Raw genomic sequence first — 24,477 nt, forward strand, 5'->3', positions numbered from 1 at the left:
CGGCTCTGGCACTACAAGGTGCCCAAGACACAGTCCCTTCCCGCACCTCCCAGGGACTCCCACACCTCCATGTGACCTCAGCCTGCTGTGCCCACCCACCCCGCTGACCCCGCGGAGCGTGCTCGGGCTTGGAAAGGCACGTCTGTGGGTGTGAGACGGAGCCACAGCATTCGGTGACTAGGGGGAAGCCAGGTAAGTGTCCACACTTGGTCCCATCCTCGCTTGGGGACGCGAGGGAGGGAGTCCAGCCTGGGCTGTCAGGCTGCCCGCCCCCACCTCCCTCCCCGGGAGAGCTCGGATGTTCCCCGCGGTAGTGGAAGAGGGTGTGTGGGTGTCAAGGACTCACAGACCAGGCTCTGCTGTCGGCTGCAAATGGATGAGGGTTCCACACTCTGCTTCTAAGAAGGGTGAATTAGGAGCTGGAATCGGGGGTGGTAGGTGAAGGGGAGAAAGAGAAAAAAGAGATGCGGGTGAGGGGTTACCAAGCCAGGACCGACCTTGCTTGAAAGGAAAGGAGACGTGGCAGGCAGGGAAGTCGGAAAGATGAGGCAAGGGCGGGAGGGGCTTCTCAGCAGTCGGGGCCCTTTCGTTGGAGTCTGGGGCCCTTTCTGCAGGAAAGGGGGGTTGTCCTCGCTTGATTTTCAGCTGGTCTTCCCGAAGCTTTGCCCTAGGGGCAGCAGCCGCTGGCGAGCGTGGGGGTGGTCCTCGGCCCGCAGTTTTCTCTCGAGGGTGTCGGAGAGGAGAAGGGGGACGAGGGATGTAGAGAGGTGACCGCCAGGGGGGTGAGATTAGATTTCGGGGTGGGGGTATCAGCTAGGGGATTGGGGCTCCAGGGTCGGGTCACCATGGGATACTGGCTCATGTTCCGGAGATGAGAAAATCCAAGAAGCCGGCAAAGAAAACCACCTTCCTCCACCACCCTTGGCACCGTACCCCTCCCCCCAGGCCCCACCACTCCCCGCACCGCCTCCCCCGGCCGCCTCGTGCTGCCCCCTGCGTTGGGACGACCGACCCACGGTTCTGATTGGTTGGAGACCGGGAGGGGGAGCCGAGGGCCGGATTGGCTGGCGGGGCCAGCGCAGGGCGGGGCGGCTGATTGGCGGAGCTGGCAGAGGGGCGCGCTGCTGATTGGCTGGGGACGAGGAAGCAGGAAGGAGGGCGGCGGAGGCTCAGCTCTCGGGGAGTTTGTGGGGGAACCGCGAGCGGCGTAGCGGATCCCGGAGCCCGGCCCCCGCCGCCCGCCCGTCCGGCTGCCTGCCCCGCCCGTCCGGCCCCCGCCGTCCGCCCGCCCCGGCCAGGCGCGCCCGCCCCCCCGACGGCCCCGCCCGGCTGCGGCCCCCGCTCCGCCCGCCCGGCCCCGGCCCCCAGGAGGAGGCGCTGACGCAGCAGCGTGGAGCCCGGGAATTGAGCGCCCCCGGGGGGTTCCAGCCGCCGGATTCCAGCCCGGCCGGGGCCTGCGGGCGCCCAGAGCCGCGCCGTCCGCGCCGCCGTCCCGGTGAGCTAGGGGCCTCGGTCGAGGAGGGGGGAAGGGGCGAGCAGGCGGGCGGGAGCAAACGAGGGAGGCAGATGAGTGAAGGGGAGAGGACCGGTCGCCCGTCAGCGCGCCCCACCGAGCGCGCAGCGCCGCCGCCCCCGCCAGCCCGGGAGGGGACGGACGGACGGACGACGCGAAGCAGGTGCGGCCGCTCGCTCGCTCGCGCCGCCTCTCTCCCCCGGGTCCGGCGCCACGGTCCCGCCATCGGGGAGCGCGGAGCGCCTCGAGGTGACAGCCCCCGGGGGCCGCCCGCTTCGCAGGCCGGGGGCGGGGTGGGTGGCGGCCGCCGGGTGGCAGCTTGGCCGGGTGGCGGCGGCGCGGGCGTCCCGGGCCGCGGAGGGCGGGAGGACGCCGGTCGTTTCTTGGCCTCGGAGGAGCCGGCTCGCCTCCGAGTGCGCGGGCGGCGAGGCCCCCGCCCCCCCGTGCCCCCTCCCCCCATCGCGGTCCCTGAGGCAAGGGGCCGCGGCCGGGGGCGGCGCCGCGGGATCTCCCGCACAGGGTGGGGGGCGCCCTCCCGCGCTGGGAGCTGACCGGTTATTGCTGGATGGGGGGCAGGGGGTGGGGGCCACGCCAGGGCGGGGGTAGTATAGACTCGACCTGATCGGACTGGGAGGAAGGGAGGCGCCGAAGAAGGAAAGGAACCGGTTCGAGAAGCGAGTGTGGGCCGCGGGAGGCCCGGCGAGGACCGTGCCGAGCGGCGGCCGAGTCCGAGGTGGGGCGGGGGGATCGAAGTTGTCAGACCGCCTCCAAGTGACAGCGGGACCCAGTGCTCGCGGCCGGGCCTGGCCCTGCCCTGCCCGCCTCGCCGCCTCTTCTCCGGGGCCGGGGGCCGGGTCAGGTCGGGCCCGAGGGGCCCGCTTGGCGGCGAAGCGCCGGACAAAGGCGGCGCCGGAGCGGGCGCAGGTGGTGGCGTCGGGGAGGGGAGCGGGTCCGAGCCACCCACCCCGAGGGGCGGGCGACCGGGCCGGACTCTGCCCCGGGGATTGCGGGGGCCGGGGCGACCGCCGGGAGGAGCTGCGGCACTGGCTCATGATTCCAGTCTCGGATCGACTTGCTGTTCTGGAAAGAGTGGGGTCGAGCCAGTGGGGCAGAGGTGGGGGTGTGCACGCAGTGGGCTTGGCCAGTGGCGACCCGGTTGCTGGACTTGCCCAAGAGACAGTTCGGTGAGGAGCTCTAGAGCCTGCCAGGAATGAGGTGTTTCGGCGAGAAGAGTCTGCCCAAAAGGTTAATCCCACCTGGGACATCTCCTAGTCTCCCGTTGTCACTGGTCTTAAGAGGGCAGAAGACCAGCTGGACTGGGGACTAGGAGATACCTCCCAGAAGTGCTCCTGGACAACCGTCTTCAGCACTTTTCTTTAGCGAAAGAAGGTGCTCACAGAGAGAAAGGAGAAGCTGAGTTGAGGGAGGAATTTAATGATTAAGTTTAAAACGTTTCCTATTCCCTGAGAGACTTTCCTCCCACCCTTTCCACGGCCGTTCCTTCTGAAAAAGAGCGAAAAGGGCCCCAGAGAGACTGTGTGTTCTGGAGGAACACCACTGTCCTTGACCAACTAGAGGACATTTGGGAACCAGTGGCTTAAGCCGTGAGCCCCTCTTACCCCACCAGTGACCAAGCTGGGTGCTGGTTTTCCAGTTGTAAAAACCCACTCAGTGTTCCAGTGCTCTATCCTGTGATCCCATGCTTAATGGAAGAGTTGGGACCACAAAAACAGACTCAGGGTGTTTAGAGTGTAGACTTTTATTAAAAATCCGAGTCCCACCTGGGGAAGGTTTTGATGATGAGCTGCTCCCAGCTGTGGTTGAGTGTAATCCCTCTTTGGGAAAGCAGCCTGTCACCCCTCTTAGTCTGAGCATGGAGTTAATTCATGGCCGCCCTCTGTCCCTCTCCCCAGGAGGGTCTAGACCCCAGCCTGGGTGGAGTTGAGGCTTGTGGGAAAGAAAGGGAGGTATTACCTCATGCAGGAGACTTAAAGTTTTTTTCTGAGGGAATTTAATTGTATGTCTAAGGTCCAGAGAATGATGAAGCATCTCAAGGTCTTTGTGTCTTCTGCAGGGCTACCCAGTGTGCATGTGATTCTTTTGGGGGCATCAGAAGGGGGTGACCTGGTCTGGCCACCAGAACTGAAAGGAGAATGGCCAAAACAATGGTTCCCTCTTTGGCTCTCACCTGGCAGGAGACTCATGCAAGTCAGATCAAGTAGTTAAGAGTTTGCTCTGTAGAGTTTAGCCAGTGAAGAGTTTCTCTTCTTTCTATCTCCCTCTCTTTCTTCCTTTCTGTTGCCCTGCTGTTCCCATGTCAGGCCTATGTTGTTGTCATGGCCTTCCTTTCCCTCTTGTTTGTACTGGCCCTTCTGATCCATTTCCATACACAGCTGCTAGATCATTCTTCATAAAGCGCTCCTTCCCCTATGTCACTCCCCTCCCCACAAACTTACAGTGACTCCCTGTTTCCTGCAGTCTCATCCTGGACAGTGTCCCTTAAGGTTTTCCCCTAGCCCCGATGTGCTGAACAGGTTTATCACCCTGCCTCTTTGCTCCTCTTGACTTCCCCAGTTGTCCCCAGTTAAGAGTCCCTTGCCGCCTCCTTCTCCTGCCTGAACCCTACTCATTCTTCATTTCAGACCACTCCAGGCCAGCGTTGCTTGCCTCTGAGATTGTGACCCTGGGTTTTATAACATGGCATCCTCTTGAGTGCTTTTGTTCTTTGGAAGTTTCTTAAGGATAAGGACAGTATGAGTATTAAACCTGTGTGTGCATGAGTATTCCAGGATTTGTGATACAGTGCTGTGCATGTCATTTTTATTGAATGAATAAAAGCAGTTGACTGCTTAGTTGAGTGGGAGCAGAGGGGAAACCTGCCCTTCTGTTTCACCAGAACTCCAGATAATATGGAGTCCTCGGTGGTTTCCGACCTTTTCTGCCTAAGGCACATACATAGGGCGTGTTTGGGGTGCTTTAGCGTGGGGAGCAAATGATTGCTTCTGATTTTCCAGCTGGTGAAGAGTCTGTCCTGTGGATTGCTCACATGACACCATATAGACATGAATTGGAAAAGGGCTGTAATCCTGTTTTCCTCCTACCTCACCAGGCCATTCTCCCCACCCGGCTTTGCTGCTCTTATGCAATTTTCCTTGTTGTCCGTGCTAAATGAATCCATATGTTTTATCTCTTCTCAATCCTGGGTGTAAATATGGGAGAAAATGGGGTGCTGAGAGCAGAAGAGAAAGATTCCTGTTCTGGCCTGTGAATGGGGCTTTGGGGACTGATGTTGGAGGAGATGTTTATAGGGGCATCGCTGACATGGGAGGCATGATCAGCCCCACACTGGACCCATTAGAAAGGACAGCTTATGATCCCAGCTCTCTCAGAACTTCCATTTTTTGTTTACTACCAACCCTGGACCATGGGGAGATGGGAGAGAGGGCTGGTGACTGGTTTGAGTCTAAACAGTGGAAAAAATAAATTCTGCATCCACCCCCTTTCCCCCAAACCTCCCCTTTGTGCCCCAGTTTGATGATTAATGGACCAGCATTTCCCTTCTAAGCGGGAAAGCCACCCCTCACAGTTGCCATGGCAATGCAGACCGCTCCCCCGTCAATTAAAAAAAAAAATCTGTACTAGTTCTCTCCTCCTTGCTTCTACAGTAGCAGGAGACAGGCTACCTCTGAATGAATATCCTGGCCTCTCTTCTCAGCTGCCCAGGCTGTTTTCTCTGTGTGTCCTAAAACACAGCCCTTCCTCTTTTCTGAGGTTCGTCTGAGTTTCTTCACTCTGAACAAATCGTGCCCCTCTTAGATCCAGCAGCCCATGGAACACTGTTACAAAGAAGCAGAGAAATTTTCTGCCTTTTTATTCATCCACAATGTAGATTAAAAACCACAAAGAATCTTCTTCTATCTTTTCCTTTGGGGTTAAAAAAAAACAGTCCCTCCACACCATCTCTAGTTTGTAGAGGCTTAAGTTCGGGAGCATTCTGACATCCTTAAAGGAAGTTTCAGTAAACCTGGAAGGGATTCAACCTTCAACATGAGTAGTTCACATTGGAGTTCTATGGGGATTTTCGATTTATTTTCATTCCTCCCCACCTCTCTGTCCCAGCACTCAGGAGGACTTGTGTGTTTTCATTTTTATCTGTTCTTACTCCTCTTGGCCTTGCTCCGGCAACATCTGGCCTGAGCGCCCTGTCGCAAGGTGAGTCATTAAAGAGGGGAAAAAAAAATCTTAAGGGGAAAAAGTTAAGAGGCAGCCTGTGTCGAACTAAGGCTGCCAGTTGAAGCTGCCGGGTTTATGGAGCATTATACGAACAGCCCCAACATTAAAGGGCCTCCGTTTTATGAATGGGTTGTGAGGAATGTAAATAAAGCAGCATCTCTCAATGGGGAAGCATTTTACATAAGCAGTACTACCCTGGCCCAAGCATTTATGGGAATTTGCTAGCATAGTCTGGCAGGACTCACTTCCTTTGTGAACTTGCCATTGTGCTGGGGACTTTGGAGGGACAAGAAGAGTGCGCTTGGACACAGAGGGCAGCCCCAGCACTCTGCTCTGCGGGTCCCCAGCCTTGATGGGCCAGCTCACCCTGAGAAGATGGAGTCAAGAGCCTGTAGTGATTAGAAGCGTAGGCTCCTGGGGCCTGGGGTCCTGAGATTCTGCAGGTTCCCGCTTCACCTTCAGGCTGCTTCGACCTCCAAGGAACAAGGGACAGGGAGGTCCTGGTGATGAAATCCTGCCCGGTTTTATGGGAGGCACCTAACTGGAGTAAAATAGACTGGTTTGAATTTCAGCTCCTTTGTTTCCCCTGCCCACCTCCTGGTTCTGCCACTAATGAGCAGTAAACCAGCTAATAGGGAGAAGGGACGAAGAGCAGCAGCAGTCGGGGGTGCTGCAGGCTGCCTGCTCAGGGCCAGACAAGTGCCCTTCGCTCCACTGAGCTGGCTTTGCAGAGCGGCTGAGCACTAGCCTGGCCCTGGGGTTCCAACGGAGGGATTGCTGTCCTGCCCTAGGCAACTTGGTCTGGAAGCTGAGGGTCTGAGGATTGTGGGTTTGGTGAGCAGGCCTCAGGGCAAAGTCATGTCCAGGACTTTGTGTCATGTCCTAGGAAGGATTTTCATCCAGATTCCATTTTTCCCAGTGAGAAACACCTGCAAAGTTGGGTGGTTATTAACCTGACTCAGCCTCCCACCAAATAATAATAATAATAATAATACCCTTGAGATAGATCCTCTGCAAGCATCAGGAGTAAAAGAATGGCTTTTTCTCTCAGCCTCCCTGAGGTTTTGAAACGGGAACTTATTTCTGAGACACCATAATAACCAAGTTACCAGGACAAAAAAATCACAGTAACTCGTCTTAGTTAACAGGATCAAGCCAGGCAGACACTCAGGGCCTATGTTTTTTGGTGTGTTGCTGTCTCTTGTGACCCCCAGGCCTCATCTGGAGTGGTGATGGCCCCAGCGGGAGATTTGCTTCTGGCCTGGGCACTGTGGAGTCTGAGAAGGGGAGGGTCTGTGGGAGACTTAGCCCAGAGCTCCACTGTCCCTTCCATTCTCAATGCCTGTTCAAGCCTTCACCCTCCTTAGATGCAGCTCTTTCAGTTTCCTGCCTGAAGAGGAGAGGGGTGGCCCACACTCAAGCCCTTCTCCAACTGCAGCTGCATGTCTAAAAGTGTCTGGAGAAAATTCAGTTTGTTAATCACGTTTTCATCTGGTCAGATGGTTTAGAGGTGTATTGTTATTGGCCATGCCATGTGACTTTAGTCCTCCAACCAGGATTTGAACCCCAGCCCTGCAGTGGAAGCATCACATCCTAACTGCTGGACTGCCAGGGAATGCCCTAGAGTTGAATTATTAGTTTTTAGAGGACCTTTGTAGATATCACAGGAAAGGTATTAGGGTGCTGCTTGATGCCAGGATATTGTGATGTGTATGTCAGAATGGAAGATGGAGTCAGGTTTGGCAAGCCTGTCTCAGTATTGGGGGCAGAGCTGTTCTCTGCCTGGAGGGGTTCACACAGTTTGGACAGAGTGTAGAAAAAATTGTAAAATGGATAAAATGACTGCAAGAGATGATCATCAGGGAGAATTGGAAGGACTTGAATTTATTCAGCCCAAAGAGGTAGCCAAGAGGTCAGGTAATATGTCTTTGAATATTAAGATGACTGATTGGAGTGTGTTGACCGAATTTCAGTCTTCATTGCAGTTCGTGCTGGAGATTTCATCTGATTCAAGAGACGTGGTTAGGATGGCGGGGGGCGGGGAGTGGATTCTTTTCCTAGATTTACTGTAAAATCAAGAAAACCTGTCTTTGCAGCCCCTACCCTTTTCAAAGATATAAAATGGGTTTGTTTTAGAAGTACATCTAAGAACATACTGGGAACTTTGAGTAGACTCTTCTGTAGAAACAGTCTGTAAAACTATGTATATGTTCCCTGGCCAGTACATAGATGCCATTTAATCGTAGTACATCTTCAATTCCTTTGTGGTGGAAAATCAAGAAAAACTAATAATGTGTTAATGCCAATACTTAAAAACAGCTCAGAAAAGCAAAATCGCACATGCAGGATTATTGGCCTGTGACTCAGCCAGCAGCCATCCTGTGTTGCGGTTCGGGGCGTGGACTTGGGGACTGACAGCAGCTGCCCTGCCTCCGCCCTTGATGGTGCGGGAGTGTGGGCAAGTTCTCTTACCTCTCTGTGCTTCTGTTTTCTCCTTGTTAGGATGAGATGATAACAGCCCCCAGGGGGTGGGGAGTGGCAAGGATGAATGAGAGTGATGGTGACTGTAAGATATGGAATGAGAGAAATATTCTCCTGAGATAGCTGGGCAGGTTGGGAGGGAGAAGGATGGTAGTGGAAGAAGGTTGTGCTGTATAACATGAGAGAATTCCTAAAGTAGCCCATTGAACTGTGGATTACACTAAAGAGGCATGGTGGACTCCTAGGGATGAGGGAGAGCTTTGAGGTCAGAGTTTCTTGTCCTCGGCTCCAAGTGGTGCCATCAGCCTAGGGTAGAAATGTTATATGAAGGGGAGCAGGTGGGCAGCCAGATCTTCATTTGTTCAGCAAGCTCTTCGTAAGCCCTGTGGATGAGATTTACTGGTAAGGAAGGCAGACCCCGCCTGCCCTGGTAGAGCTTGCATAATGGGAGTGGCACTAAACACTTAGTTAATTAGTGAGATGTTCAGGTTAGGTGCCTGTAACTCTAGTAGGGGCTGCCTGTGGTTCTGTTTGCGCTGGCGGAATGTTGGGAAGGCCTGGTCTTGGGTCTTGTTCCCCATGGCTGTTTCATTCAGGGAGGTCAGCACTTCGCTGGGAAGGCCGAGGGCAGAGCTCCCATGTTGGCCTGGCTGGCCAGTTTCTTCATTCAAGACACTAGATAGCACCTCTGGTCTTGGCAAGCCATCTTAGACATCTAAGTTATTGGTTTCTGGAGTGTCCTGGTGGTTGAACCAGCCACATACCCTTTGCCATTCTTTGGCAAGTGCCTGGAGCAGGCTGGTGAGCTGATGTGTTTTTTGGAGAACGGGGCATCAGTCCTTGAGGCTTCCTCCTGGTGGGCCTGTTGCTGAGCCTTGAGGCTCCGTGGCCCTGTTCCTGCTGTATCTCTTCCACACTTTCACTGCCAGGAACAAATAGGTCCTGCCCCAGCGGGAGATTTGCTTTTGGTCTGGGCACTGTGGAGTCTGAGAAGGGGAGGGTCTGCCGGAGACTTAGCCCAGAGCTCCACTGTCCCTCAGCCTGGAGCAATTCTGTATGGAGCCAGTGGTGGGCAGTCTGGGGAAAGTTGCCTTCGTCTCCTGCTCTTTCCAAATGTTTGTGAAGCAAATTTTCTAGGGTGCTACCCATTTCCCACTGGGCTTGGTACACCTGGCATGAAGTAGACCCTCAGGAAGAAGCTGGAAGTCGTGGCTCGGGTGTGCCCTCTGGGAAGCTGCTTTGGAGCTAAGTTCTCTCCGCCAAGCTCTGAGCACTCTGCCACAGCCCTCTCACAGACTCTTGTCCTCTATCTTCCTAACAGCTCAAGTTCCAGTTGCCCAGTCTGTTTTGCACTTTCCCTCAGCTCTTAGCCTGATAACTTGATATGTAGGGGGCAAGAATGAGCTTGTGTTGATCGCCTGTTGTATACCATTCTTATTTAACCGGGTGCTCACAACTCTGCTGTGTCGATCAGGAAACCAAGGTTCAGGAAGTTCAAGCTGTTCGTTGATCGAGCCCACTTGGGATTAGTGGCAACATAAAGTGGCTTCCAGCCCTGTGTGGGTCTCACCTCGCTGTGTTGTGGCGAGGGGCCAGCAAAATGTTGGCCGAATGAGCAAAGGTCACAAGAGGTGCCGTGTGCCCGGGCGTGAGTGGCGGGCACTCTGGCTTAGCTAGACCGACGCCTGCCCTGAGAGGTCTGCCTGGTGCACACTGGAGCAGGGCCCCTGAAAGAAACTAGGGGAGGCAAGTCGCCTTTGGCAAGGACTTGTGCCTTTAAAAGAAAGCCTCTAAAGACTAGTTTTGTATTGCATGTGATTACCTCCTAATTTGTCAGATTTGAGTTTCTTAGAGCAGAGCACTGCAATATGACTAAAATACAATGCTCTCTGCCCACTGTCCCAGCTCAGGGGGCTGTGTGTATAGATTGATTCTAGATCCAAGGGGTAGGTCTTGTCTGCCTTACTCTCAGCCTCCTCCCTGCAGGAGGGGCCTTGCCCTGAGACTAGGAACTGACTGTTTCCAGTGAGAAGGAGGAGATTCCACCTATTCTACTGTTCCTGTATTGTGTGTGCATGCTAAATCTCTCAGTCACGTCTGACTCTTTTGAAACCCTATGGACTGTAGCCTGCCAGGCTTCTCTGCCCATGGGATTCTCCAGGCAAGAACACTGGAATGGGTTGCCATACTCTCCTCCAGGGAAATCATCCCAACCCATGGGTTGAACCATCGTCTCTTACATATCCTGCATTGACAGGCGGGTTCTTTACCAGTCGGATACAGATCAACTTAGCACACATGTGCATGACATCTGACTTTGTGTCCAGAGCCAGAAGTTCATGGAGGTTCTAGACACCTGTGTGTCTGGGCGCTCCTGCAGGGAGGGTCAGAGTGGACAGGAGTAGCCAACGCTGGGGCTGTGGGACTGGGCTGGTTGGCACCCTGGACCTTGTGTCGGGTAGGGGTGGACCTTTCCTGTACCACTGCTCCCACCTCGCTGGGCTTTTGGGAGCCCCCAGTGTGAAGTGTGAGGAGCAGGTGGTCTGACAGACAAGAGATAGGCTTGGTGCCTCCAGGGCAGGCGAACCCAGCTCCTCAGATGGCCGCCAGACCCCGGGGCAGCCTGTAAAACCAGCCGCATCCAGACGGGGCAGGCCAGTTCTCTTTGGTCGGCCACGGTGCTTCCTGCCCAGGAGTTTGTAGGAGCCCAGCCTGACTGCAGAGTGAATCGAGTACCCACAGCAAGTGAGGCTGAATGGGCACCAGGGAGGCCTTCTCTCCTCAGGGACAGAACCCTGGGGCTTGAGCTCTGCGCTGCCAGAGCTAAGACTCCTGCTCTCTCTGGGTGCCTGTGCTGAAGCCACAGTCAGATGGTGGCAGCAGGCAGTGCATGCTCTCTGACCCATCCCCCGGGTCTTGAGCATCTGAAGATCTCGCCTTTCTTGTTTCTTGGAGGCCTGGAGCTGTTGTTCAGGGTCTGTGGGATACAGTTTCTGCCCCTGCCCTCTGGCTGCATTGTAAACGGAGCCCCTCACCGTCACCTCGCACTGGGTCCCTCTCGGGAAAGCAGTGGCGCTGCCGAGTTCCCCGGGGTGGACTCTAGGGTGTTTTCAGTGGAACAGTTGCAGGGCAGGGTTCAGATGCAGGCTCCGTTTTCAGAGTTCTCACCACCCCCGCTGGCTCTGGCCTCCTAGTGTGGGGATTTGAGGGCCACGGTTGGGCTGCCCTCGCCTGTCTGTGGATCTGAAAGAGGGGGATCCCCGGGATGTTGGCCTGCTTGGCTCCTGCATGGTGACTAGTATCATTCTCACCACCACTCTTAAGTAAGCTTCCTTCTGATGTGTCTCTTTGGGATGAGGAATCTGACGTTCAGCAAATTTAAGTAAGTTATTCATGATGGGCAGACTTGGCGTTTAAATCCAGGTCTGCCTGACTTAAAGCTTTGGTTTTTTCCATTTTACCAGCTCTGGGGGATTCAAGAGATAACAGCCGCATCTTTATTTGGCTTTATCACAAGAATTTCGGCAGCTTCACCTTTCTGTTTTTCCATGAAGTAATAGCAACTGAGTTTAAAAGAACAGTAGCTTGCCTTTGTGCTCTTGCTGCTCTTCTTCTCTGATAGAAGCTTCAAGAAACTCAGTGTCCATGAAAAAGTATTACTTCTTTGAGAGGTGGGGATTATTCCAAAAGAGATTGCAGAGGTGGGCAGTGCTTAGCTCTGTGCCAGCTGCCTGGCTTTAGGTGTAATTGTAGGGAGGTGGCTTGGGACAGGGCCTTTCTTGACCCTCACCCAAGGGGCCACCTGGGTCAGCTCTTGCCTAACTAAGACACCCCCTCCAAGTACTCCCTCCCATTAAGAATAAACTAAAAAGCCAGAATTTAAAGTGCAGTGGTAAGAGAAGTTTCAGGAAGAGCATTGGGGCGGGGGTGGGGTGGGGTGGGGTGGGGCATGGGTCCTGAACCCCTAAGGGTGAGGTGGGGGCATGGTCTAGAGCCGGGTAATGTAGGGAGACCCCCTGGCAGGGCTAAGGGCCGCTTTCCAGCCTAGTGCAGCCTCTGCAGGAGTGAAGCAGACTTGACCTGCTCACTCAGGCCCCCACCCCGCTCCTTTCCCCTCTGGTGCCCGTGGCCCATCTCCTCCAGGCCTTTGACCTGCTCTCACACACAGTACCTTGGGGTGTGCTCCACCTGGCCTGGTGGGTGGTGGGGGCTGGGTACAAGGTGCTTCTACAGTTTGAGGATAAACTCTCCTTTTTCTGTTTCTGTGGAGATAACTTCACACAGCCAGGCAGACTTGTGATTTTGGATTCAGCTTGTGATTCAATGGGTCTTCAGCTCTGAAGACCACCAAACAGCCACTATGCTTCAAGGCAGCTGTCAGACTGGTTTTCTTCAGTAAGAGCGTGCTTGACATGGTCTCGGCAAGCTGTAATATGCCCTGGGGAGTCTCTCCTAGGAACCGTCTCCCAAGGGGGCCCAGACTACCTGTCCCTGGGAGGACAGGGCTTCCCAAAGAAAAGGAAGGTAGTCCGAGAACCTAGGCACCCTGGTGGTGTGTTGGCAGTGGTAAGAAGTTCCTGGTTGAGCTAGTCTGTAAGTGGGAGAGACAGACAGGGGAGCTTGGCAGAGCTGGAAGGGAAACCAAGCTTTCCTGGTTCAATGGGATCTTCCCCCATTAAGCTAGGCCCCCCTGCAGGTTAGAGGGGCCCTGGCAGGCTGGGTGCCCCCTCCACCCAGCCCCACCCCAGGGAAAAGTTGCTGCCAAAGTTCTCACACGTCCATCTGGCTTCAAAGCATGACTCACTCTCTTCAGCCTGGAGTGAGTGCGGTAGGCAGCAGAGACCCCAGCCTCTTCTGGGGGGTTGTTGGGGGGGGGGTGCCGTGGCTGCCTTAGGCACCACATGAGAGCTGGGAGTTGTTCTGTGGGTGACGAGATTTGGCAGATTCAGGGGAGGCTCGCAGGAGGCCTTTATGCTTGATTTGGAAATGTGACTTGCACCCTGTGATTTACTAGGCTTCCCTGGAGCGTTAGCCTCAGGGATAGTGAGTGTCCCTGAGGGACTGGAGGGCTGAGAGGGAGATGCAAGAGTGAGATCCTCTGCAGGAAACAAGTTCTCAGGTTCTGGGGACAGCTCCAGAAAGTGGAAGGCTCCTCTCCTAATCTTCCATGTTGAGAGGGGAAGACTGAGTGGGACCAAGTATCCCAGAATCCCTGGGCCATCCACGCATGTGGCCGGTCTACCAGCCAACTAGGGGTGGTGAACAGACCAAGTCCTTCCTCGGTCTAAGAATTCTTCATTGACCGGACTTGAAAACACCTCCCTCTGTTGGCTTTCCATTTCCCATCTACCCCTCCTTATTCTACACTTGGTGTCCATGTCCTTAAAGGCCAGGTGACCTCAGCCTTGGCCACCAGCCATTCCCAGGCTGATTGCTGTAGTCACTTGGGGCCTGTTGAGGGGCTCTGGCCCCTGCTCAGCTGTGTGGTCTGTTCACTGTTCTCCAGGCCTTCTGGGAGTGGAGGAGGCCTGGGTGCAGACTTCCCCAGGAAATACAGGAGTCCTTCTCCTTGTCCTTGCTCCTTCACCTCCGGCACAGGGGTGCCCTGCCAGTGAGGGAAGGGCCTGGGGTTGTAAGCACCTGGGATGCTTTTGAAGGTGAAATGAGGCATTGCTAATAAGCGTGCTGAGCAATCAGGGATGGGTGGTCCCCCTGATGAGAAGCAAGAAAGAGTCTTAGGGAGCCTAGCAGATGCCTGGAATTTTTCAGGAGCACTGCAGTCTGTGCTTCAGGAATGAATGGATTTGCCTTCTGTGACTCTCTGTCCTGCCTGGGGCCTGGTCTCTGGATATGCAGGTCCCCGCACGTGGCCAGAGCAATGCCTGGCATGCTGCCTCCCTTTTCCAGTTTTCCAAGTTCTTTCTCAGGGCTGAGGGAAACCCACGCTGCCCTCAGCCTGGTTTTTGAAGCACTGTTTCTCACCTAGTCTGGTTTATCTCTGGAGAGAAGAGACCCAGTGATCCCAGACATTGGCCCAAGGCCACAGGAGCTACTGGAAGGGCTCTGGACTCCCTGGGAGCCCTCAGGCTTGGGACTTTCAGGGTTAAATCCTGGCCCTGCAGGGACTGCTCCCAGCTCCTCTTGTGGAGTGAGAGTGAATAACAATAGCAGTAGGGAAATTAAATTGAAAAGCCAGAAGGGGGTCGCAGAATGCTGGCGAGGGCAGAGCCCAGTCTGACATCTTACTTGGCATCACCTTGCTTTGTTGGAGTATAGGTAGAAAATGAACAGACCACCACCCGGGGAAGGGCGCCTCCCACCCCGCCCCTCAATTCTTCATTGCCTATGCCATGCCACCTTCCTGCACACAGCCTACTTTGGCCTTTTTCATTTAGGGGGAGACTCAGGGGCCCCCAGGTATGTGGGAGGTAGGGGTATCTGCCATGTACATTTAGGGGGTGATGTCTGGTCATGGGCATTGTCCTGGGGCTCTAGGTTTCCTGTGATTCTCTCCTCCATCCTGCCCCTTTCTGGCATCTTGCCTACCTGGAGGGAGTCCTGGTAAAAAGGGCTGGACTAAAAGCAGCTTTGTCCCGAATCAGTTCTTCCCTTTGGTACTTTCTTTTCCCAGCTCTTGGTGGCTGGTGGACTTTTAAAGCTGTACCACAGGTCTAGAGTGTGGTCCGTGGGTCTCCTACCTGGGAACACTGGCCCCAACCTTACTGCCATCCCTCCCCCAGGTACTGGGCTGTTTGGAATCTGAACTAAGGTGGGGCTGGCTCCAGGGGCTGGGTGATACGTCCCATCACGGGCTCCTCACAGCCAGGCCTTCATCCTTCAGGGGGCTTTGCAGCAATACCCAGGTTATGGCTGTCCACTGTACTTGCCAGGCAGGTGTCCCCACAGACTAGACTTGGCCTTCTCCACAGCCCAGCAGGCAGGTTCCTCATCTCAGCTTCTCACTGTCCATCTCCTTGTCCTCCTTGGCCAATCTCAGAGGCCCCAGGAAAGGGGAGGATTGATCATGTCTTTGAGGGACTAAATGGACTCCCACCACCCAAGCCCCTATCCTGCCTCAGTGTTCTCAGAGTCTCTTCCTGTCCTGTGATGAATATCCAGTGGGAGAAAAACAGGTGGGAACAGCTGCAAATTTTGTCCCCAGCCTTTTCTGTCTTCTGATTCTGGGTTTGCATTGCGCCATAGGCTCCCCAGGTGCTCGGTTCAGAGGAGTGTGGGGTAGCCAGTCCACGCACAGCTGCTGGTAGCCTAACCCCACTAGACTTTTGCACTCTGGAAGAGGGGTCCTAAGAAAATCCAGGCTGGAAATAAAGTGAGGGTAGGCCAGAGTTATTGTAGCAGGTGCTGGAAGGGCTCCAGCTGGGGAGAAGGCAGACCAGGACAGACTTTTCTCATTGCCTGCTTCCGTCCTGCAGGTTGGAGATACTCCATGACACACACTCGGAGGAAGTCTCTGCCCATGCTGAGTTCAGGCCCCACAGGCCGCCAGGAGCCCCTGCAAATGGAAGGCAGCAGTGTGGAGCAGCAGGGAGAGGGCGTGGAGCCCGGTCCTCCTGAGAGCACAGAGCACCTTACAGGGCGCCGCAAGAACTACCCACTGCGGAAGCGCCCGTTAGTTCCCGAGAAGCCCAAGGCCTGCAAAGTGCTGCTGACCCGCCTGGAGAACGTAGCCGGTCCACAGAGTGCAGATGAGGCTGATGAGCTGCCCCCCGACCTGCCCAAGCCCCCTAGCCCAACCCCATCCAGCGAGGACACTGGCCTCTCACAGCCCCGCAAGCGGCGCCTGGCCTCCCTCAACGCCGAGGCCCTCAATAACCTGCTGCTGGAGCGGGAGGAGACCAGCAGCCTGGTGGGCACCCGCCGCAGCCGAGGGGGAGACCCCCACCGCAGCCGGGACCGTGACCGGGCCGCTGGAGGCTGGGCCTCCTCTAAGAAGCGGCCCCGGCTTGGGAACCTCGGAGAAGGAAGTCGGGACCTGTCTCCAGAGCTGGCACCAGATGAAGGGGCCCGCAGAGATGGTGATCCAACTCCCAAGAGACTGGCCAGCCTGAATGCAGCTGCCTTCCTGAAGCTGAGCCAGGAGCGGGAGCTCCCCCTGCGCCCGCCTCGTGCCCACCCTGAAGCAGATGGGCACTCTGCGGAGCCACCAGCACCCAAGGGCCTGAGGCCTAAGTGGGCCAAGGTCAATGGCAAGAACTATCCCAAGGCCCGACAAGGGGCTGGCTCTGGGGAGGCTGCAGGCCCACCTAGCTGGCAAGGGTGCCCCGAGGAGCCTTGGCCATCTGCTCCCCATCGTGGGCCAGCCAGCCAGCCACCTTACCAGCCCCTGAGCAAGGCTCTGGAGAGCCCCTTGGGGCTGCGGCCACAGCTGCCCCTGCTGATGGGGGGCCAGGCAGCCCTGAAGCCGGAGCCTGGGCGCCCAGGGGAGGAGTCACCTGCCCCCAAGCAGGAACTGCACCAGCCCTCGTTCCCCACACCACAACTCTCCCCGCTCCCGATGCCTGGCAACCCTGCTGACTACAATGGCCTGTATGGTCGGCCTGAGCTCACCGCATTGGGCAACTTCTATCTGTACTGCAGCCAAGACGGGCTGCAGTGTGGGGGCTACTCTTCCTGCCCCATGCTCCCCGAGGGCAAGCTGTCCCCAGTGGCTGCACCTAATGAGGGGCTTCTCTTGGCTCCAAGCTCAGTGCCTGCAGGCACCCCTTTCCAGCACCCTCCATGGGGTTCTCGCTATTGCTCCGATGAGGATACTGGAGCGAATGGCTACAGCATCTGTGAAATGTTGTCCACGTCTCTTACCCACTTCGGCACTACCTGTGGCGGCTGCCCCTACAAAATGCCTTTTGCAGCAGGTATGCCTTCCTAGAGGTGGGGTTTCCCAGGGCATCTCTGAGATGCGGTGTCCCAGGAGGGTGGGCCATGGACTGGGGTGGGGTGCCTTGGCATCTACAACTGCATGGGAAGGCTAGGGGTTTTGAGAAGGGCGGATTCCCCTGATTTTGTGTGATCAGCCTAGGAAATTCCAGGAAAGAGGCCCATGTTTAGTTCTCAGCAGCCCTGCTGTGTCCCTGCTGTCTGTAGAGGTTTCTAGACTTGGCAGTTGGCAGCACTGTGGTGGTAGAAAGGGCAAGGACAGTCTCTCCTGCCTCTCCTCTGGGATACCCATTCTTAGACTTTGAGTAGCAAGTTAGATGTTGAAATTAGTGCTTGTGCCATGTTGTTCCCATGTCCCTTTTGCCTTCCTTGAGGAAAACTAGAATTCCTTACTTCCCAGGAACCCAGACCATCTGCTTGCCCACCAAGTGCAGTATCCATGGGAGGGATGGTGGATACCAGGCCTGGTAGGAGGTGCCAGCTGTATCAGGACAGTTTCATCCTGGCTCTACAGGCCTTGAAGGAGAAGTAATGCTCACACTTAGCATCGCCTTGCTAGATGTGGACCAGGTGGGCACACCCGGAGAACAGACAGGCTGCTGTTGGGGCCTGTGGCTTTGGTGTATACCTTCCCAGCAAGATCAGACACCTGAGAGTCTCATGCTGTAGCTGATGAGACAGCCCTAAGTGATCTCTCTGCCCCCACACTGGCAGGAGTGTCTTCACATGCCTCTCCAGGCTCCCTTCCGGGCGGAAATGACACAACCAGAGCCATGCTGGCCAGCACGTCTGCCGTGCTGCTGGTGAAGTGAGGGGCCATGCCTTCTCAGGGCTTTCTGCCTTCTCCACAGCCTTTCTCTAAGGGGTCTATAAAACAACTTAATAGACCGCTTGACTCTCGCCAGACTTGTTGTTTCAGGTTCTGGCGTGAGTAGCTCTGGAGAAATGAGAACAGGCTTTTATTTCTCTTCTGTACCACTCCCTAAGTTTAGTCACCTAACCCGTGGGACCCTAGACCCTTAGCCCTTTGCCCTGGGACACCAGTAAGCACCATGTGCCAGGTGCTTGTTCTTGGTGCTTTATATATGGGAGGCCATACAGCATGTTAATTGAGCACAGAGTCTGTGGCCAGACTGAAGTGTTCTCCCCAACCATGTGATTGATTGTGTGACAAACCAGTAAGCGCTCTGGGTCTCAGTTTCCTTAATTGTAAAATGAGAGTAGTGGTACCCACCTCATGGGCTTGTGGTAAGGATGAGATGAATTGATAGAAAAATACTTAGGACATACTACATGATACTCGAAACTACTGCTTCTGTGGCAAGGCACTGAGAGTTAAAGGGACTTGCCTGAGGTCACACAGCTGGCGAGTGGCAGATCAGGGACTCAGATCCTCATCTAGCTTCAGATCCCCTGCTCCCAAGCACTGTGGAGGCCTTTAGAAAAGGAATATTAAGTCAGAGCTAGAGATGCTGTTCCCATTCTCCTTCTTTCAGGCTAGAAGAGGAGGTGGAGATGTCTGTGGGCCAGTCTCCCAAGGTCAAGGAACACCCTTGGCAGTCACTGATCATCTACCTCAAGGGCCTCTGACCCCACCCGCCACTGCATTGACCTTTGGGTTCACACTTAGAATTAAGATGGAAGCAGGTTTCCCTGATAGCTCAGCTGGTAAAGAATCTGCCTGCAATGCAGGAGACCTGGGTTCAGTCCCTGGGTTGGGAAGATCCCCTGGAGAAGGGAAAGGCTATCCACTCCAGTATTCTGGCCTGGGGAATTCCACGGACTGTATGGTCCATGGGGTCGCAGAGTCGGACACTACTGAGCGACTTTCACTTTCAGACTCTGAAAGCAGACGTGCTGGGGATTCACTGCTTGTCCTTACGTGCCTTGATTCCCTCTCTCATTTTCCCAGAAGGCTGCAGATCCCTGGGCCAGCTGGAATTTCCTCTCCCGGCAGCCGGCCACCCTGCCTCGCCTGCCCACCCCCTCCTGGGGTGCCCTGTGCCCAGCGTGCCACCTGCAGCAGAGCCCGTCCCCCATCTTCAGACACCCACCTCGGAGCCCCAGACAGTAGCCCGCGCGTGCCCTCAGAGCGCCAAGCCTCCTAGTGGCTCCAAGTCAGGTCTGCGCACAGGCTCCAGCTGTAGGCACACTGCGCGGAGCAAGGCCGCCCGCAGGCCCAGCCACCCTAAACAGCCTCGTGTCCAGCGCCCACGCCCCCGCCGCCGTCGCCGCCGCCGCACTAATGGCTGGGTGCCCGTCGGGGCTGCCTGCGAGAAGGCCGTCTATGTCTTGGTGAGCGCCAGCTCCCAGCCGATGGGGAGAAGGGAGGGTGGTGGCAGGGACACAGGACCTGCAGCGAGGTGGATCCCAGGAACCCCATCTCTGGCCACTCTTGAGAGGTGACAAGGGGTTCCAGCTCAGTTTTACCCTGGGGAGGTGATCACGCTGCCCCAGCCCGCTCCCCCAGCCCCTCCTGATCCGGTGTCCTGTGCCTTGGGGAGTCAGGGAATACACAGTCACAGCTGGTGGCTGCCATCTCCATCGCTGACTCTCAGGCCTCCTGATGAGTCTTCACCTCTCATCCTGGATTATAAAGTAGAGGACTTCCCTGGAGACTTTTTGGATAAATATGTACATGGGAAATGGGGATAAGCATAGGAAATTAGTGACACAGGAATGTCTGGGATGATGAGAAGAATGTTGGCTAAAATGTATCGAGCACTTCTGAGGGGCCAGAACTGAGTGAAATTTTTGCATGCATTATCTGCTTTCATCCCCGCCACTGCCCTGTGAGCTACGCCGCACCCTGTGGTCCTGTAACTACCCTCATTTGAAGACAGGCTTAGCAGTAGATTAAGTAATTTGCCCAAGGCTTCGCCACTTACCGTGGTGGTTTAAGAGTCAAAATCAGACTGTCCATTAGGAAACTTGAGGACTGCCCGGTGCTGGGGGCTTGGAGTGTGAAAGCCGGCTATCAGGGGTGAGGTGTTTAGACACAGCCCCAGAAGTTTTGAGTCACTCTCTTAGCTCTGCTCTCGTTTATCGCCCTTCCTCCCACTATGCCCCAAAAGCCAGGCTCAGGGAGGAGGGGACAGAGTGCTCACTGCTTTTGTAGTCTGCTGTCCACAGTGGTTTGACTGCTCTGAGGAGATCACAGAGGGAAACAGCATCACTCCCTCCCCATGCTGAGTGTGGCCCCACAAGCCTTGTTTGTGTCACTGGTTTGTTGCTCAGGATGAACCGGAACCAGCCATTCGAAAGAGCTACCAGGCAGTGGAGCGGCATGGAGAGACCATCCGAGTCCGGGACACTGTCCTGCTCAAGTCAGGCCCTCGAAAGACGTCCACACCTTATGTGGCCAAGATCTCTGCCCTCTGGGAGAACCCCGAATCAGGTACCCCCTGCCTAGAGTCCAGCTGGGCACTAGTGTCCCGCGTTCTTAGCAGAGTCTGCCTCCCTCTAAGCCAGCGTCTTGTCTGTTGCTCAGGGAGACAGCCTTGGGCTGGGCTTGGATCAGCTCATTAATCTTTCCGGCTATCAGGGACTGGGCACCCATCACCCTGCCTCACCTGTCAGTGCCTTTTTCTCCTTCTTCCTCCCCACCTAACAGCATTCTCGGCCGCTGAGTTACCAGACTTGGCCCAAGGCAGGGGATGGGGTGGCCGGAGCTCGCAGGATTGGCCCAGGCTTTGAAGTTGGATGAGTCTCCAGGGCAGGTGGCTAGCCCACCTGCCCATCTCAGTCATTCTGGAGTTGCTAGCTCAAGCCCTGATTGCTTCTGTTTCCCTCAGGAGAGCTGATGATGAGCCTCTTGTGGTATTACAGACCAGAGCACTTACAGGGTGGCCGTAGTCCCAGCATGCACGAGGTGAGCTGCCTGGCGGCGGGAGGCAGGGGCATGGAGAGCATGGAGTGGGGCAGCAGCCTGGCTGGTCTGGTCCCTGGACTTGTCACCTGGGACACCAGAGAACCTGGGGAGGGGCCAGAGTTGTAGCCTCTTTTCCTAAGACTGCCCAGTTCGTGTGTCAGTGGGTCTTTTGCCCTAAAAGGCGGGGCAGAAAGGGGCCCCTAAGGCAGGGGGTGCCAGAATGGGAACAAGTATATGCATCCTCCTGGTGACAAGAAGGGGGAATGCACACCTTTAGTGTCATGCGATGTGAGAGGGAGGGGAGGAAAGACTCTCCTGACACACCCGGGTATCTCCCAAGCTCTGCACTCGGAGAGGTGATGCCATCTGGGTGTGGTTGCTCCACCCCCAGACTGGACTCCCTTTTGCTCTTTTTCCCCTTGCTGGGACCTTTTTCCTCTAACCGGGAGGATGTGCACCAGCTCCTCTCTTCTCCCCTGGGCTGGGGTGGGGGTCAGGAGGCTGATCTTAGTCAGGGGCTGGAGCAGGCACCTGGCTCCTCCTGAGAAGGACAGGACCTAGGAGGAATGCCCTGGGCTGTTTGATGGGATCAGTTAGGCTGAAATTCCAGGAAAGCTCCTTGGCTTCCTGGGCGCTAGCTGGAGTTAATCTATTTTGGGTCAGGAGTCCCAGCAGAGTTCATGTCCATCTTGCTCTTGGAGTTAGGTGCTTCCCACCCTGGTAGCCAACCTCCTTCTGTCTCCCCTTGAGCCTTTGCAGAATGAAGTTTTTGCATCGCGACATCAAGACCAGAACAGTGTAGCCTGCATCGAAGAGAAGTGCTACGTGCTGACCTTTGCCGAGTACTGCAGGTGGGTGGCGCCCTGTACCCCTGGCTTGCCTCTCCCCTCAGACTCCCCAGACTATTCGTGGGTTGCCTGTGATCCCCAAGGGGATTTGACTCATTGGACCTGACCTCCTAGAACTTTTTTCCAGTCTGCTTCCATCATCTGATTTTTATAGGAAAAAAAATAAAATTGTTCCCCTTTTGAGGCAGAGTGAATTGGGACAGAGTTTCAGGGTTGGGGATGGTTACAGTACTGCTGTCAGAAGGCAATCAAGGAGAACTGGCAGGTGTTTGGTAGGGAGGTTCAGTAGGTGTGGGTCCCCAGGGACCAAGAAGATGGAGTGGTGGTTGGCAGAGAGGGCATAAGCCCCAGGACAGGAATGGAGGCAGCAGCTGCCCTTGGGGAGGCTGGAGGGGATGTCCAGCTCTCTGGGCAGGGTGGGGAAGGAACTGGTCTTCCTGCTAAGACAGCTGTGAATGGTGTGTCACTGCAGATTCTGTGCCATGGCCAAGCGCCGGGGCGAGGGGCTTCCCAGCCGAAAGACAGCACTGGTGCCCCCATCTGCGGACTACTCCACCCCGCCACACCGCACAGTGCCCGAGGACACGGACCCTGAGCTGGTGTTTCTTTGCCGCCATGTTTATGACTTCCGCCATGGCCGCATCCTCAAGAACCCCCAGTAGCCTCCTCACACCCATGCTGGGGCTGCCCACGGGCAAATGGGGCTCACGGCAGGGGGCACTGCTTGAAGCACAGCACTTGGTTAAGGGGCCACAGGAGCTCAAGGTGGCTGGCCTGTGGTTCTCTTGTGGGGGAGGGCAGGGGCCCCTGTGGGATTGGGCCCCATGGGAGGGAAGGGGAGGTCAGGGTATAACAAAAGCATCAGAACCCTCAGCTTGGCCCAGGGTGCCTCTCTGGGGTCCATGGGCAGAGGCTCCTAAAGAAGCAGTCTTCCCTGAGGCTGGGCCAAGCCTGAGGGGCATGGGCCCTGGAGGGACTGGGGGAAGGTCCTTCAGGAACCATGCCCTTCTTGATCCTCCCCTGGGCCCTTCAAGGGGGCATGGGAGCCAGCTTTACCTCACCCACTGTGACCCGCTGCCTCCCCATTAGCCTGGGACCAGGCTCTCCCAGATTCTAGCACAGCTCGGAGCCCATTCCTTTGAGGCCTGGAGAGCCAGTGTCTGGCTCCCAGAGCATTGACTTTCTCTTCCTGGACTTGGGGCCTTTCTCTGGCATTCCTCCTTTGCCCTTGCAGTAGCCCTTGGTGCTGGGACAAGTTACCAGCCCTCACAGTCATGGGTGTGGCCCCCTCGTGGGAGTCAGCTTCCTGTCCACCTCCTGGTGAAGGCCACCCAGCAGGTCTGGCTTCCCAGAAGTTAACTGATTAACACGGGCTTTGTTATGTCTGGGAGAGCAGAAGAGAGCTGGGAGGGGGTGGGGGCAGGGGGCAAGGAAAATTGCTACCTGATTTATTGAAGACTTCTCCTCTTGCCTTACACTTGGAGGTTCTAGGAAACCTCTTGCAGAACTTCACACATGACTCTTCAAGCCACACCCACCTGAAATCAAACCAAAGGAGTGCTGTGGCTCTCTTTGCCCCTGACACCCCTTTCCCTAGTCTTTTGTAGATTGCACTAATTTACATCCCAGCAAGAATCAACACTGTATCAGTCCACAGACCTGCTGAGCTGCAGCCACTCACTCTAGGAGCTAAGGACCTGCGCTTTTAGTTTGTTCCTGTTGCCAAGGGGCCCTGTTGTCACCTCATGCCACTCCCCAGAGTAGATTAGGAGGCTCAGCCCCCTGCTGTCCTTGCCAGGAGTAGGCCCTGGCCCTGGGGCACTCTGTGGGGCTGGAGCAGCCTGGTTCTTTCCTATTTGTACCAAAGAGGAGCCTGACGGGAAGAGGGAGTGTGGCTTGGGCCTGGTGCTGGGCGCATGCTCAGCAATTCTGCAGGGTACCACCTTGGGGACAGGAGCCAAGCAGGGCAGGACTGGGTCCCCCTCCCCTAGAGAGGGGCAGACAGACCCCACAGGCTGAGGAGGTTGCAGTGGGTGAGGACAGTTGGGCAGGAGCTGGAGAGGCAGGTGGAAGCAAATCCTGAGGGCACACCCAGCAGTCCCCAGCCCTGCCCTGTCCCTGCGCAGACGGCTCCTCCTGGACCATTCAGAGGTGAATTCACACATGGGAAACCCAATCTCAAACCCCAAGGGAAGAAACTTGGGTCCCTTCTTACTGAATAAGCTGTTTGGAGGAAGACATCAGTCAAGGAGGGTGGGGCAGTAAGAGGGTGGCAGAGTGAGAGCTGCTAAGGAGCCCAGCCTCACCCAGCAGGAGGAGGTCAGGCCTCCTCCAGGGAGGTGGGGTCCATTGCCCAGAACTTAAATGCTTTTGAAATCTCTTAGATGTGGAAATATTTTTTGAACCTGAAAATGCAGCTGGTAGAATTTCAGTGGAAGCATAATTCATGTAAAATATATTTTAGTTGATATTTTGTAAAATGCACTTTTTGTGTGTGTCGACCCTGGTTTCTCAGATCTGTATTTCAGTGTTTACAAGGGAGGGAGGGCCTTTCCTCACCTCCCTTTTGACAGAGATTAGAAGTACTTCTTTAAGAAAAAAATAAATTTGAGAAATTGTATTGATTTAGAAAAGGA

General features: G+C 55.7%; 1 protein-coding gene across 4 annotated transcripts; it reads left to right on the top strand.

Annotated features, from left to right (window-relative positions):
• The first annotated feature begins 1,155 nt into the window (after positions 1-1,155).
• BAHD1 (bromo adjacent homology domain containing 1) lies at positions 1,156-24,477 on the top strand. 4 transcript variants are annotated; one of them, XM_069597812.2, is made up of 7 exons: positions 1,156-1,495; positions 15,661-17,100; positions 19,035-19,417; positions 20,360-20,519; positions 20,917-20,993; positions 21,744-21,844; positions 22,314-24,477. In XM_069597812.2, the coding sequence occupies exons 2-7, from the start codon at positions 15,675-15,677 to the stop codon at positions 22,501-22,503; spliced, it is 2,337 nt and encodes a 778-aa protein (XP_069453913.1). In that variant the 5' UTR covers positions 1,156-1,495; positions 15,661-15,674; the 3' UTR covers positions 22,504-24,477. The 4 variants fall into 4 exon arrangements, with proteins under 4 accessions (XP_069453913.1, XP_069453911.1, XP_069453910.1 ...); XM_069597810.1 differs by having other exon boundaries at positions 1,167-1,495; positions 21,753-21,844; XM_069597809.1 differs by having other exon boundaries at positions 1,356-1,495; positions 19,038-19,417.

The sequence above is a fragment of the Ovis canadensis genome, chromosome 7 (assembly GCF_042477335.2).
Source record: "Ovis canadensis isolate MfBH-ARS-UI-01 breed Bighorn chromosome 7, ARS-UI_OviCan_v2, whole genome shotgun sequence".
Lineage (NCBI taxonomy): Eukaryota > Metazoa > Chordata > Mammalia > Artiodactyla > Bovidae > Ovis > Ovis canadensis.

Coding starts and splice junctions, on each gene's coding strand:
- BAHD1 (XM_069597812.2), top strand. CDS start 15,675: ATGACACACACTCGGAGGAAGTCTCTGCCCATGCTGAGTTCAGGCCCC. Junction 17,101..19,034: donor CAAAATGCCTTTTGCAGCAG/GTATGCCTTCCT, acceptor TCATTTTCCCAG/AAGGCTGCAGATCCCTGGGC. Junction 20,994..21,743: donor GTAGTCCCAGCATGCACGAG/GTGAGCTGCCTG, acceptor TCTCCCCTTGAG/CCTTTGCAGAATGAAGTTTT.